At 48.3% G+C, this 15,261-nt stretch overlaps 1 protein-coding gene across 2 annotated transcripts in view; it reads right to left on the bottom strand.

Moving 5' to 3' along the window:
- Nucleotides 1-15,261, bottom strand: part of TMEM214 (transmembrane protein 214) — a 36,886-nt gene that overhangs the window by 12,312 nt on the left and 9,313 nt on the right. For both annotated transcript variants that reach the window (XM_067550494.1, XM_067550495.1), the window contains exons 4-8: nt 10,887-11,021; nt 9,569-9,651; nt 6,647-6,752; nt 4,247-4,328; nt 875-976 (exon numbers count right to left, since the gene is read on the bottom strand). In XM_067550494.1, the coding sequence (XP_067406595.1) occupies nt 875-976; nt 4,247-4,328; nt 6,647-6,752; nt 9,569-9,651; nt 10,887-11,021 (508 nt within the window). The remainder of the gene's footprint in view (nt 1-874; nt 977-4,246; nt 4,329-6,646; nt 6,753-9,568; nt 9,652-10,886; nt 11,022-15,261) is intronic.

The following is a 15,261-nucleotide window of genomic DNA, read 5'->3' as shown; positions in this document are numbered from 1 at the left end:
GACTGTTCTCTCCCTCCCAGTCAGACGGCACCCAGGAGACACCACGTGTTGCACTGAGGAATCCCAGTTAGTGCGTGTAGGAGCCCATGCCCTGCTCAACACCGCACGGAGGGAATGGAGGGTTGGCGAGCTGCTGTAGTTTCAGGCACATAGCACTAGGATGGAATGCCCTGTGCCAGCGTATCACCTCTTCCAATCCCTTCGGCCCTTTCCCTGGCGTTCTATCATTTTTCAGTTCCACCCCCACAGTTCAAGCCTCCTCAATCTCAAATTCATCTGCTCGGCCTTCACTGACATGCCCTTCCTCTCAAACATCTGTGGAGAGCGCTCCTCACTCCTGCCCTCCCCAGAGACTGAGGACTGGCAATTGTGCCTTCAGCTGTGGAGATGCCGCCTGAAGCTCAGCTTTCCCTACAACAGGTGCAACAGAAACAATAAACAGTCCCAAAACGGCTTCCAGAACGACACGTGCTCCCCCGGCGAACCCAGACTAAGGCTCACTGTCCGGGTAATGATCCGGTCTTCAAAGCTCTTTAACAGTGAATCAGATGAAGCCATTGCCAGGTCCCCCCTTTCGTTCATTCACAGCACGTCTACGATACATATACGCAAGCCTCATTAGCTACAGAAAAAAACCTCAGTCTAGTTTCAACTGAACCAACAAAGGTTCAAAGATACCAGCAGTCATTCTCCTGAGCCTATACCACGTACCCAGATCTAGCCACTTGCACGGTGGGAAGCCTCACATGCTGCGACACACCTGCACAGCCAAGCTGCTTTTCTCACTACCGTTTTCTTCATTTGCTTGAAATAAAGCCCCCGGAAGTTACAAGTCACCGTCCCTGTGCCAGGCCTGCAGGCAGGCCAGCCATACCTGGGTGATAAGGAGTTGTTGGGCATAAAGGCAAAGTCCAAGAGTGGGAAAAAGTCCTTCGGTCCAACCATGCCAAACCCTTTGGTCAGGTTTGGGTGCATCCTGCAACAGAAAAATGACTCCTGTAACCTCTGTCCCAACAAGTCACGGCAGGCAGGCAGGAGGGAACCCCTTGTCGAGCTGCTTCCAAGGACTGTGCAAACTCCCCTCCCTCCCTCCCACACCAGGTGAGCTCCAGGATACACACTAGATTAAAGCAACGCTGCCCAATTTCAAAGTGGGAACATCCAACAAATACGCATGTAAAGAATCTCATTCGGGAGCCTTGGCAGTGGGAGACTACGTTCCAGTTAGCAGCATCTTCCCCACTTGCTAACATTCTTAGGAAGGATTTCTTGTGAAGACAGTGCACTCACGGACACAACAGAAGCTGTATGACCATTCATCTCGTTTCAGGCCTCCAACTCAGGGAAGATGCCCTTTCGTTCCGAGAACACAGCTGTGGTGGGAGTGTAGCATGTGGGTTTCAGATTCAGCCCACAACTCTCAGTCCCAGTTTCGCTGTGATACAGCACTGGTGGCTGAACAGCTGCAGGGCTGTCTTGTGTATTCCACAGCACTTTGTTCTAAGCCAAGAACCATGCCCCTCGTCGGTTGCACCACAGACCCAGCTTCGAAGCAGCATTAAAGGTGGTACCTTACCACACAGCATGCATCTGGAAACTACAAACACTGAAGCCATGAGCTTACGGGATAACCGAGCAGGGAGGGGGAGCAGATTAGCATGACTAGGAATTCAGCCAAGGCTATGTTGATGCAGTTGTCTTCACCCCCCATTCTCCCAGTACAGGCCCAGCATGTTTTCTTGTGCAGCACATGCTGCCTTTTGTTTCTATGCACTCAGCATTATACCAGAACCGCTGTCAACAAAAGGTGTTCTCTCCCCCAGCCCCTTTCTTCTTTACAGGCACCACGCAAAGGAAACAATGGCTTTGTGCACTTGTTTGCTTCTTTATAATGAAGGGCTGAGATGGGAGATGGGGAAGAAAGGTGTTGCTGCTTGTTTCTAACATTAGCAATGTAGGTAGTCTCCACTCCTTCTGCGAGATTATGGGCAACTAGAGATCTGGCAGGCCTGGCACTGGGGATGGCATACAGTGAAACCTGAGCGGGGCCAGGATGTTTACTTAGGCCGGCGGAGACTAACTCAAACGTCTGAAGAATCTGGAGAAACACTGCTCAAGATTTGGCTCGCACATGGCCAATGCGACATTCCCAAGGTAAAAGACCCTCTCAGGGAAAAACCCCCTTAACACAAAACTTCTCGGGAATTCTTTAGCCAGCACTAAAACAACAGAGGAGAACACATCCAAATCACCTCCAAATGTCTTCTCTGGGGCCCATACCCTAAAGCAGGAAATGGAGAAAGTACATCTTGGGAAACACATGTGGCCTGCCCTCCAAACTTCTATGCTACAGGTGAAAAGGTCTATGGCTGTCCGCGCAGCAATGAGACCATGTTCACACTCCTCATTTCCAGCACTCTCTGTGGGAACAAGCGAGAGGAGGAGAGACCAGAGAAACGGGCCCCTGTATCTGAAGGAGGGGAAAGGGTAATTTAAGAGCTAGCGGCTCTAGGAGCAAGATGCATTAGTGAGAGGGAGCAGCTCTCCCATAGCTGCAGTCTAGCTTCAGCCTCTTCCCCGTGTAGCCCACAACTGGAAAAGTCTGTTCACCACCTTCATAAAGTGTATGGGTGTATTTCCCCCCTTCTTCTTCAGTGCCCGCCACTTAACACCCTGCATTCTCTCTGGACCGGACAGTGCACGGTTTCTGAATAATTACCCCTGCCATGTTCCACTAACGTTCTGCGGCGCCGCTGCCCAGCCCCTGTACCTCTGTGATTATCGGATGTCTGTCACTGCAGGATCAGCACACCTACACAGCTTGCCAATGTCTAAGCTAACCCACAGCAGCTTCCCCTGGCCCTTCAGTCAGATACGCCCTACACCTTTTTGGCAAGGAAAATTAGACAAATTTGAACCCAGTTCATCTTCTGCGGCCAAGATGTCTAGTCCTGCTCTTTGTTGCTGGTGCCAGTGTTCAAGGAGCGACAGTTTCATTGGGCTGTTAATTACAGGACCTATTACACCAACATGAGGTCATAAACCTGTAATCCTAGTCTATGAAGTCATGCAACGCTCAATGGTTTTAGCAATATAAACCATTAAGTATTCTCTCCTGCACAGGAATCTTCATCCAACACCACAGCCCGAGCGCAGCCGGGGGGGAGCCTGCTCCATTCTCTCCCCATGCACTTAGCTAATTAATGGTCATAGTTGTCAAATAAAAATGAGCAGAGTTACACAACAGAAGTGGCACCCATGTCTCATGCTGCCCTTGGGGAATCTTCACTCATTCTACAGAGCCAGAATGTTGTGATTAGTCATCAGACTGGAACCACGCCAGCGGCAGGGGAACGGACACCTGGCTTCCTTCAGAGCTCTCCATCTACACAAGTCAATCTCTGGCAGCTTCCAGCACCTCCCCCAACATCCTCCGCTGCTTTACACCACTCAGCAAGCAGTGTGCGATAGACACGCACCAGCAGAGCTCACTGACTCACTAGGAAAATGGGTCGCAACTGGGTTCTCACTTCTGCCACTTGCTTTAGATCTGGGCTGCTGCATTAACTGGAGGGCTGGACATACTCTGCATGCCACAGAGCAGCTCGCAGCTCTCTGGACCTTTGACACAGGGCGCAGCCAGGGATGCCCTGGTTCCACTGGCTGCTCGATGCTGAGCCACAGCATTCGCTTCTTGCGCTCCCAGATGCTGCAGGAGAAGCTGAACCCAGCCCGGCCACAAATGGCTTTTTTCGTTTTTAAAAACGGTCGCCCAGCTTCCGCAGCCATCCCGAGAAGAGCGAGAGAATCAATCCTGCTCCAGGTGCTGTCAGGTGCTGTCAGGATTGTGGCTTTAGGCAGGGAGCAAGCAGCACTGCAAAGAAGAGTTACAGAGAACAGACACTCCGGATAGGGTACCTGCGAGGCACTCTACAGAGCCACCTACAGCAAGGTCGACAGAACTGGGTACCGTTCTCACTGATGCTTCGTTTAGACACAGTCCCTCGACTGAGGCCGAGGTCACCGCAAGTCTAGGGAGCGTCACGCCTCCAGCGCTATACCAGCACGCCAACCATCAACCCCTGCTGAGCGCAGGAGCTCACATCCGGCTGGCCAGACTCAAATACGCACAGTCCAGGGTCTTAATGCCAGCATGCCGTGTGGACCCAGGAAGTGCTGTGCATGGCAACTGGGGCAGGCTTTATCCTTAACGGCGCGCAACTAATCAAATTCAACTATAACTCACATCAGCAGCCGATCCAAGTAGGCAATCGCGTACGGTGAGAGGGACTTGATGCCCAGCACTGGAAGCATTATGCCAAGCCAAACTGCGTAAAAGGAGAAAGTTATTAGAGCAGGCCAGGGAGGAGCCTCTGAAGTGCTTCCTACAAACTGTCCGGCAATGCGACCAGTGTAAAAGTGGGTATTTATAAGAGTTACTCCCCTGCCTGAGCTACCTGGTACCGTAAGTGTCAGCAGCTCTTGGTTCCACCCAAAGAGCTATTGAAAGAGACAGGCAGGGAGATTAATGTTTAAAAGTGCCAGAAATGTTTTTATACTTAATCCTAAAACAAAACTCCTGTCTGTTAGCCAATGCATGTGTATCACCCGCAGTATACACCTCATTAATGAGTACTATGCACACAGAATTGATAGAATATACACTGCGTGTGTCTGTGTGTGTCTAAGACAGTGTCTAAGACAGGTTTTGCGTTCCCATCGATGCAGAGCTACGCCACTTGAAGGGGTGGTTTTAGTGCGTCGACTTCCGGATCGATTGAGTGGGTCTTTAGTGACTGCTCAATCATCCAGAAAGATCGATCTGATGGCAGCAAATTTGCTGCCGTCAGTGTGTACATAGCCTTTGTAAAGCTGAAGTCAGCTTTGGCACTAGAAGATAGGAAGCTTGTCTCCCCACCATTCTGTTTACCCATGTCGAGTATCCCACAACACTTTGGCCAGGTCTACACCTACCTGAGAATTCAGCGGCAGTCGATGGGAGTTACGCAAGCTACACAGAGTAGCTTGTGTAACTCCCGTTGACTTCTTAACTTCAGTTGTGCACGGCGTCTTCACTGTGCTGCGCCGACAGGAAATGTGTTCCCATCGATGCAGAGCTACGCCACTTGAAGGGGTGGTTTTAGTGCGTCGACTTCCGGATCGATTGGGTGGGTCTTTAGTGACTGCTCAATCATCCAGAAAGATCGATCTGATGGCAGCAAATTTGCTGCCGTCAGTGTGTACATAGCCTTTGTAAAGCTGAAGTCAGCTTTGGCACTAGAAGATAGGAAGCTTGTCAAAGCCAAGATATATGAATGGTGTGTCCTAGCACCAGCTGGGATGGACCACTACAGCCAGTTGGTTTGGAACTTAGTATCCAAAACAGAGATAAGAAAAGTACAGAATAAAACAAGTTAAGGAACTGCTACAGACTGGTGGGTTTGATGAGCTTTGTAATTAATAAAAATCATGCTATAAATACTACTAGCTAAAACGTGTCTTTTTGAAGCTCACCATCTGTGTAAGGTGAATATGCTGTGAGATAAGAATTGCTTCCCAGAAGGAGGGCACGCATGTCTCCTTTGTTGTATTGTTCTACTTAGTCTTTACACAATACATTTGGCTAAGCCTGGTTACTTGGGCTCTTGACCATTTTTAAGAATGCACCACAAGTGCCGTCACACAACTGGCTACACCTTGTAGTCACTATATCGCAGCTTCTTCCCACTCCCTTTTCCCCTACTGCTGAGCAGCCTGCTTCCATTCCACAAGATTTCTCTCCAACAAGCCAGACTCTTCAGCTGAGCGATTTGACTGACTGGGCTGTCTCAGGTGCTTTACAGAAATGTAGTGGTGGAGGGAGGTTCATGTTTCTCATCAGGCTGCAAACACTCGCCCTCATCTGTAATGAGACTGTTTAGCTTTCCGTACTATAGAGGTACCTTCCAGAGACTAGATACCACAGCGATGGCTGCTCTGCAGAGGTGAAGTTAGAGCACTGTCCAGCACTACTGTTAGTTCTGAAAATTAACTCCTCCCGCCACATGCCAACACTAATTTGAAAATAAACCATTTCCGACAGCTGCACATGTGGTACACTTTTAAATGTTCCACTTTATAGATCAGAAAATACACTATGGCACAGAGCATGCAAGTCATTTCCCATGGCCATTCGCTGGTTAAAATCAGTATTGGCTTGTTTCATAGTTAAGAAACAAAGGAACTTGCAAAGCCAACAACAAGTTTAGTTCTTAAGGACAAGTAGTGAATGTTTAGACACCTCCCAGACATCCCTCTGAGAGGAACATCAGTTATTTCATTTCCAAATAAGTTTCCAAACAAGTGAGGTGACCCCCTTGCTTTTACTGTTGAAAATGATTTACCTCAGCAATGAAGAAATCATGAAACTGAGGTGAGAAAAAGCTAATCCCAATAGATACCACACATTCACATGTCTTGCATAAACTGGGGATTTGTCACCCATTGTGTCCCACAGCCAAATGTTTGCAGGGACCAGCCTTTGCTACCTCAGGTATCTGTCCTGTTTTCAAGTACAGTGAAGCAAGTGCCTAAGTGGAAATCAAGTTCTTCCCTTGATCTCCCCAGACTGTATCTTCTGGACTGAGGCAGCTCATCACATTCTTACCTTTCAGTCCTTCAGCGAGATCTGTGAATCCAGCTTGCCCCAGAGCCCACATGATTGAGAGGCATTTCATCGGCCTGTTCTGATGGGACCTTAACAGTTCTAAGTACTGAAGGGAAAATCAAACACGTTAAATTATTTTAAGAAAGCTCCACAGCCTCCCTCTCATCCTAATGTTCTACCAAAGAGAGGCAGCGACTGGCTCAGAGCAAATCTCCAAATCTGACCCTTCACTAAGCCGTCTTGTGCCATGGCTTTGACATTGAAATCTGGGGATAGAAAACAGTAGGACAAGAATAGCTGAAACAAACCTGAAACTGAAGTGTTTACACGAAGGGAGATAGCTATACAAGATTCAAAGCCAAAGTCATAACACGAGACCAACAGACAGTATATTTTATATTTAGTGTCAGGCATTGCCCCAGGTGCAATTAAACGCAGCTGTATCAAAGCAGCTGTACTGCTCCAAAGCACAGGAGGGGAACAAATACGTTGTCCAGCAGCACAAGACATCAAGATTAGACTGCAAATGACCTCTGCACAGGGCTAAAGTCCATAGGATCTCACACTTCAAAATAAATCCATTCTACCTGCACATGCATTTCAGAGTGTAAGTGAGCTGCCACTAATCCAATTAAGCGCAGAAGCTGACAGGCAGTGGAATAAAAGTGAGAGCTGGGTGAGAAGCCACTGCTGTCCTTTCAGTGCTGTGTACTGTTCTCACCACATCAAGTATGGGCCCCACAGACCAACAGTTTAACCGGGGGGCTCTGGACTTCATCCACCCACAAAGACTTAGACATACCGAAAACCAGCTCAGCATTCCCCCCACACCCACACTTAGTGCGTGGGCCCAGCATGTTAGACACTGCTTTCCCTCCCCACAATCCCCGGGCGCAGGCGCGCGCACACACACAGAGGGAGATGCCATCCCTGCCCTGAAGAGATTACACTTCAAAACAAGTTGTAACAAGTGGATGCAAGAGACAAGAGGAAGGACAGGAGGGCCAGGGTAATTGCCGTAAACTCAAGCAGCGACAGGCTGACTTGGAGTCCCGTAGGATCAGGCTCAGTCATTTAGAAGGTTGTTGGGGTTTTTTTAAACAGAGAAGCTGCCCCCGACTGTCCCCCACCCCCAGTACAGCTGTCACCAGCGGGATGATTTGTTCTAGCTGGGAGCTCTGTGAAAGAGGATGCTAGGCAGGCTGGACACATCATATTAATGAGCCCTGACTCAGAGGCTTGGAAAGTGGCTAGTTCTTCATTCCCTCACTCGGTTTCGTCAGCTGAACAACGCCTACAGCCCTAGGAAGGCAGATAACTGATGCTTGTTAGGTGATGCCCATGTGACAAACATGGGGATTTTCCGGAGGGGTTTTATGATCCATACACCAGCTTCGGTATCCCTGTGCACTTGGGACGGCTATACACTGAGGCCTGGTCGACGCTTCATCGACCGCCACGTCGCTCAGCGGTGTGAAAAATCCACACCCGAGTGACGCAGCTATGCCGACCTAACTCCAGCGGGGACGCAGCTAGGGCAGTGGAAGAATGCTTCTGTCAACCGAGCGACTGTCGCTTAGGGAGGCGGTGATCCTATACGGATGGAAACTCCCCTCCACCGGCGTAGGCTACACCACAGCGTCGTAGCTACAACAATACACTCCCAGTAACACAGCCATACCCTGGATACGTCAGGAAATGGAGGGGTGTTGGGCAAAATATCATGGAGCCATATATCACGCTGGCAGTCTGAGGCTGGGTCTACACTTAAAAGTGAGGTCACCACAGCTATGGCGCTCAGCACCCCTCAGCGCTGCAGATAAGCCCACCTAACTCTCAGTACAGACACAGCTAGGTCAACCCAGCGACCACTGCCTGGAGGCAGAAACATCAACAGAATAACCCCGCGGCTGTGTCACTGTGGCGCCCATAGTACAGACCTATCCTAGACTGGAAGCAGACTCTTAACAAGGACTAGCTCCAATCCACACGTGAATGGAGAATCTGGAAGGGTCAATGGAAACCCCACAGGACGGTAACACCTAGCAACCAGCAGCCAAGAGAGTTTGTTCTGTGCCGCAGGAATACAGGGTTCAAAGGATGCTGGGCCAGAAAAGCAGAGCCAGCGACACATGGGAAGGCACAAGACAGAACCACAGCCCAGGGCACAAATGCAGTGGCTGCATGGCCCGCATGCCAACGTCAGTGGCATTCGTTTGCTTTCAACGAGCACGATACTAAAAAATGGGTCTCATCTCATCACTGTGACAGACCAATGAGCAAAGTTAATGGGCCAACTTCCTTCTCCATTCTCTCCAGCCCAGAGACACAAGTACAGTGCCTTCACAGGGAAACCGGCTACTAGACAGGACGGAGAGTTTTCAAGGGAGTGGCACAACATGCTACCTGTCTGTATGTGTCTGGACAGGAGGTACTGATGATGTCCATCTGTTTATCGTGGGCTCTTTCCACCCTCAGAAAACCTTCTGATGATGCCCCTTTTGGGAAGGCAGCTGCCAGAGATACACGCTATATGAATTACCCACCAGTACTTTCTATGCCCGCTGGTCACACAGGGGTGCTCAAAAGGCAGGACTGCCCCCAGGAATTCCAGGCCCCAGGGCAGAACAGGCGGGATGGAGAAGCTTTCACCCCACCACACATGTCCTGGGCCCCTTTTAAAATCATGGGGCCACTGGGCAATTCTTTCCACCTCCCCCCTGCAGTCGGCAGGCCTGTCAGAAGGCATGCAGCTCTCTCCACTGAGCTAAGCAGATCCCTTGTGGCCCACGAAGCAGAGATCTCTCTGAAGGATCAGCAGGACCCTTTGAACCAGGTGGGGAGGGAACCGTTCTGTGGTTTTACTGCCGCTGCCCAAGCAGGACAGCTTAGTAACCGGACACACAGCAACATTCAACTCACCTTGCTCAGATTGATGGTTGCAATTTTAGGCTTGTCCAACACCACTGCCTGTATGCAGATCCTGTATCCATGCAGCGACTCCCCTGCAAAACACGCGAGCGACACCGGGCTCAGACTGAGCTGGAGTCCCGGCAGCGGAAGGTTATGTTGCTTTTAACACATCTCCCTTCCCCTACAATGTCCAAAAAGGGATGGGGTTATCCCCCAAACAGCACGCCCAGCTGGGGTCACACACCACTGTAGCAATGCCCCACCCAGCGGCACTCGAGTCCCTCCTGCCCACCACCCCTTTAGTAACAGAGGTGGGTCCCAGCAAGATGCTCTGGGGTCCACCTCCTTCTTACCCACTTGCCCTGCTTTCCAGTCTCGTTCCCTCCCTCTTAGCTCAGCAGTGCTGGCAGCACCCAACTGTACCTGTGAGAAGGGAAGCACAGTCCTGCCTCTGGAAAATAATCACCACCGTTGTGGTGGTGGTACTTGTGGTACTTACTACAATCAACAACAACCCACCCACTCCACAACGGAGCCACCCAAGTTCCCAGAAAACATCACCAATAGCTTCTCCAAGCAGAAAAACCTCCTTCCTGCCCAGCCCAGGCTTCCAAAGAATGCAGAGGTGGCAGATACTGCCCCGGGGTAGATCAGCGTAAAACACGATCTCGGTTTCTTTTTTAAATGACAGCTCAGGTTCTGGATCCGTTGGCAGGAAGGGGAGAGGGCCTGCAGCAAACCCCGCAGCCCCAAGCGACGACCAACTGTGTACACACTGCCAGTGTCATCTAATGGTCACTCTAGGCTTGCTTTTCAAAGTTTAGGCGTGTGCCAAAAATACAAGGAAAAAAAGGAGGGTATTTTCCATAAGGGGTCCTCAGCTCAGGAACTCCCTCCCTGCCACGGTCCAGCAGAGTCCAAACTCAAGCTGCAGCAAGGCTCATCCTCAGCCTTCCGGGGGGGGGGGGGGGGGGGGGGGGGGGGGGGTTGACATCTCCTTGGTGATTCTACCCTCTGGATGGGGAATGATGTACTACTATCAGGAATGCAAATCAATCGGAACGGGTTTCCATTCCCTCCTGTAGCCTGCACGCTTTAACATACAAACGCCCACAAGCTGTTAGGATAGATGCTTCTGATAAACAGAAATAAAAAGAGATTCCTGTAGCTTCATAACCTTCCTCACGCCCAGACTGTCTCATAAAACCTAGGCTAGGCCTGTGAATAAGCCTCCTGCATTAGTAGGTCTTTGAGCTACAGGAACACATGCAATGCCCTTAGCCTAGAGAGACACTGAACTGACTGCCCCGTTCCAGTTGACTCTTACCAGGAGTTTTGTCCAACTCTTGCAACATGGTATAAATACAGTGATCGAAGAAGAGCTCCAGCACACTGGAGGATTTCACCAGCAGGGACTTGATGATGCTCCTCAGCTCCTTGTTCACAAGACTGTAGGGATAATCTGGGGCCAGAAGAACACACAAGCATGAAGGAATTTAGTGGGCACACATGAATGGATGCTACAATCAAAGCTTGCCACATGGCATCAAGGAACCATGGCCACCCCAGATCATATGCAATGCAGGGTCAACAAGAGACTCTTAATCTCAGTTATATCATAGCAAATGTGCGGCATTTCGGAATAAAAAGATTATTTTCTAACTGCTGGTCCCACAGGAGGCACATAAAATTTGGAGGAAAAAACATCACTGTTCTGCCTCTGTCTTCTACACCAGGAACGAGTTCTGCAATCAGAACCTAGGCGGTCTGACAATGATAAAGCAGAAGAGACTCCCACAAATAATGTCTCTTTACAATTGTCCCTTTCAAGACGGATGAACACAGATGTTTGTATTCAGATTCTTGCTTCCAGATAGACTGTGAACTGAGCAAGTCACGCTGGCCTATGATTAAATCCCAGCTTCTCAGTGCTCCAGTAGTGGGGTAGCATGGACCGTACAGGAACTTTGTTGCCTACATTTAGAACACCAGGTAAAAACACAGGCTCTTGTGGAGCAGGTAGGATTAAGGAAAGTCACTAATTTGTCAGTCCTGTGCCATGTGCAAAGATAGTGACTTTTTTATACAGACCAATCAAATTACAGAAGTATTACAAAATTAAGCAAGTGCCCCATGCTTTACCTGCATAGTCTCAGATAAGATTTATGATTCTATTCTACCCTCGAGTTACACAAAGCCTGGTCAGAGAAACTGTTGACTGAGGAAAAGCTATTTTTAAATGAAAACCATCTCACTTCGTATAACGTGTGCACAGATGCAAAGTACCTGAAACAGATGGGCCCCGGCACATGGCTCATATGCAGAGTGAGTCTTGGTTTAAAAAAAACAAAACAAAACCCAACCCAACACCAAAGATTAAAATCTAGTGGCCACTTGGAGGCCTGTCTACCATGTTCCCCGATGGCTGTGGAATTAGCTGTAGCCACTGTCCAAAATATTGTGCAAGTCTAGCACAGAGAAGGCCGAAGTCAACACACTCAGCACTCTGCTCTTTTAGCCCACAGCTTCCTATATCCCAAGGCCAGAAGGGACCATTGTAACCATCTAGTCTGACATCCTGCATGGCACGGCCAGAGAACTTCAAAAATAATTCTAGACCCAATCTTTCAGAAAAACAGCCAGTCTTGATTTAAAATGGTCAGAGATGGAGAATCCACCACGGCCCTTGGGAAATTGTTCCTATGGTTAATTATCTTCCTCTTAAACATTTACCTTATTGCCTGTTTGAATTTGTCTGGCTTCAACTTCTAGTCATTGGATGGTGTTAGACCTTTCTCTGCTAGACTGAAAAGCCCATTGTTAAACATTTGTTCCCATGTAGCTACTTATAGACTGGGATCAAGTCACCTCTTAACCTTCTCTGTGCTAAGCTAAATAGATTGAGCTCGTCCAGTCTTTCACTGAAAGGCAGGTTTTCTAATCCTTTCATGATTCTCACGGCTCTTCTCCAATTTATCAACATCTTTCTTGAACTGTGGGCACCAAATCTGGACACTGTTCCCACAGCAGTCGCACGAGCGCAAAATAGAGAGGTAAAGTAACCTTTTGGCTCCTACTGGAGATTCCCCTGTTCATGCATCGCAGGATCACATGAGCTCTTTTGGCCACAGCATCACACTGGGAGCTCATGTGTAGTTGATTATCCACCACACCCCCAAATCTTTTTCTGAGTCTCAGAGACTCAGACTATAAGGTCAGAAGGGACCATTATGATCATTTAGTCTGACCTCCTGCACAACACAGGCCACAGAACTTCACCCAGCCACTCCTGTAACAGACCCTAACCTACGCCTGAGTATTGAAGTCCTCAAATAATGATTTAAAGACTTCAAGGTACAGAGAACCCACCAGCAAGTGACCCGTGCCCTATGCTGCAGAAGGCGAAAAAACCCCAAAGTCTCTGCCAATCTGCCTTGGGGGGAAATTTCTTCCTGACCCCAGTACGGTGATGAGCTAAACCCTGAGCATGTGGGCAAGACTCACCAGCCAGACACCCGGAAAGAATTCTCTGTAGTAACTCAGAACCCTGCATCTAACGTCCCATCACAGGCCATTGGGCATATTTACCTCTAGTAGTCAAAGATCAGTTTATTGCCAAACTAGGCTGTCCCATCAGACCATCCCCTCCGGAAACTTGTCAAGCTCAGTCTGTAAACCAGCTAGGTTTCTTGCCCCCACTGCTCCCCTTGGAAGGCTGTTCCAGAGATTCACTCCCCTGATGGTTTGAAACCTGCATCTAATTTCAAGTCTAAACTTCCTGATGGCCAGTTTATATCCATTTGTTCTTGTGTCCACATTGGTGCTGAACTTAAATAACTCCTCTCCCTCCCTGGTATTTATCCCTCTGCTGTATTTATAGACAGCCATCATATCTCCCCACAGCCTTCTTTTGGTTAGGCTAAACAAGCCAAGCTCTTTGCTTCTCCTCTCAGAAGGCAGGTTTTCCACTCCTTGGATCATCCTAGTCGCCCTTCTCTGCAACTGTTCCAGTTTGAATTCATCCTTCTTAAACATGGGGGACCAGAACTGCACACAGTATTCCAGATGAGGTCTGACGAACTCCTTGTATAACGGTACTAACACCTCCCTATCGCTACTGGAAATACCTCGCCTGATGCATTAGCTTTTTTCATGGCCACATCACACTGGCGGCTCATAGTCATCCTGTGATCAACCGATACGCCCAGGTCCTTCTCCTCCTCCGTCTTTCCGACTGATGCATCCCCAGCTTATAGCAAAAATTCTTGTTAGTAGTTCCTTGCACTTTCCACTGTTAAATTTCATCCTATTTCTATTACTCCAGTTTACAAGGTCATCTAGATCTTCTTGTAGGATACCACAGTCTCTCTCTGTATTGGCAATACATCCCAACTTTGTGTCAGCCACAAACTTTATTAGCAAATTCCCACTTTTTGTGCAAAGGTCAGTAATAAAAAGGTTAAATAAGATTAGTCCCAAGATCAATCCCTGAGGAACTCCACTAGTAACCCCCCTCCAGCCTGACAGTTCACCTTTCAGTATGGCCCGTTGTAGTCTCCCCTTTAACCAGTTCCTTATCCACCTTCCAATTTTCATATTAATCTCCAGCTTTTCCAATTTAAATCCACTGCATTCCCTTTGTCTAAAAAAATCTGATCTCTTCTCAAAAAAGGAGATCAGGTTGGTCTGGCACAATCTACCTTTTGTAAAATCATTTTGTATTTTGTCCCAACTACTGTTAACTTCGATGTCCTTATCTACTTTCTCTTTCAAAATTTTTTCCAACACCTTGCATACTACTGACGGCAAACTAACACGCTTGTAGTTAACCGGGTCACTTTTCTTCCCTTCCTTAAAAATAGGAGCTATGTTAGCAATTCTCCAGTCATACGGTACAGCCCCTGAGTTTACAGATTCATTAAAAATCCTTGCTAATGGGCTTGCGATTTCACGTGCCAGTTCCTTTAATATCCTTGGATGGAGATTATCCGGGCCCCCCGATTTAGTCCCATTAAACTGTTTGAGTTTGGCTTCTACCTCGGACATGGAAATCTCTACCTCCATATCCTCATTCCCATTAGCCACCCTGCCACTATCCCTAAACTCTTCATTAGCCTCATGAAAAACGGAGGCAAAGTATTTATTTAGATATTGGACCATGCCTAGATTATTCTTAACCTCCACCCCCATCCTAAGTGCTTAGTGGTCCCACTTCTTCTTTCTTTGTTTTCTTCCTATTTATATGGCTATAGAACCTTTTATTGTTGGTTTTAATTCCCTTTGCAAGGTCCAACTCTACTTGGCTTTTGGCCTTTCTCACTTTATCTCTACATGTTCTGACCTCCAAGAGGTAGCTTTCCTTGCTGATCCCTCTCATCTTCCACTCCTTGTAGGCTTTCTGCTTTCTCTTAATCACCTGTCTGAGATGCTTCCTCATCCAGTTTGGTCTGCAACTCTTACCTATGAATTTTTTCCCTTCCTTGGAATGCAGGTTTCAGATAGTTCCTGCAACTTTGACTTGAAGTAATTACAAGCCTTCTCTGCCTTTAGATCCATGAGTTCTGCAGTCCAGTCCACTTCCCTAACTAATTCCCTTAATTTTTTTAAGTTAGTCCTTTTGAAATCAAAGTCTCTAGTCACAGATCTATTTTTGTTCATCCTTCCATTTAGTGTGAACTGAATTAGCTCATGGTTGCTCAAAC

The sequence above is a fragment of the Emydura macquarii genome, unplaced genomic scaffold, assembly GCF_026122565.2.
Source record: "Emydura macquarii macquarii isolate MOO-44397 ecotype Brisbane River unplaced genomic scaffold, CSIRO-AGI_Emac_v2 contig_1300, whole genome shotgun sequence".
In the NCBI taxonomy this organism is placed as follows: Eukaryota; Metazoa; Chordata; order Testudines; family Chelidae; genus Emydura; species Emydura macquarii.
The sequence above is the reverse complement of the archived record's forward strand: the minus strand, read 5'-3'. Positions and strand labels throughout refer to the sequence as shown.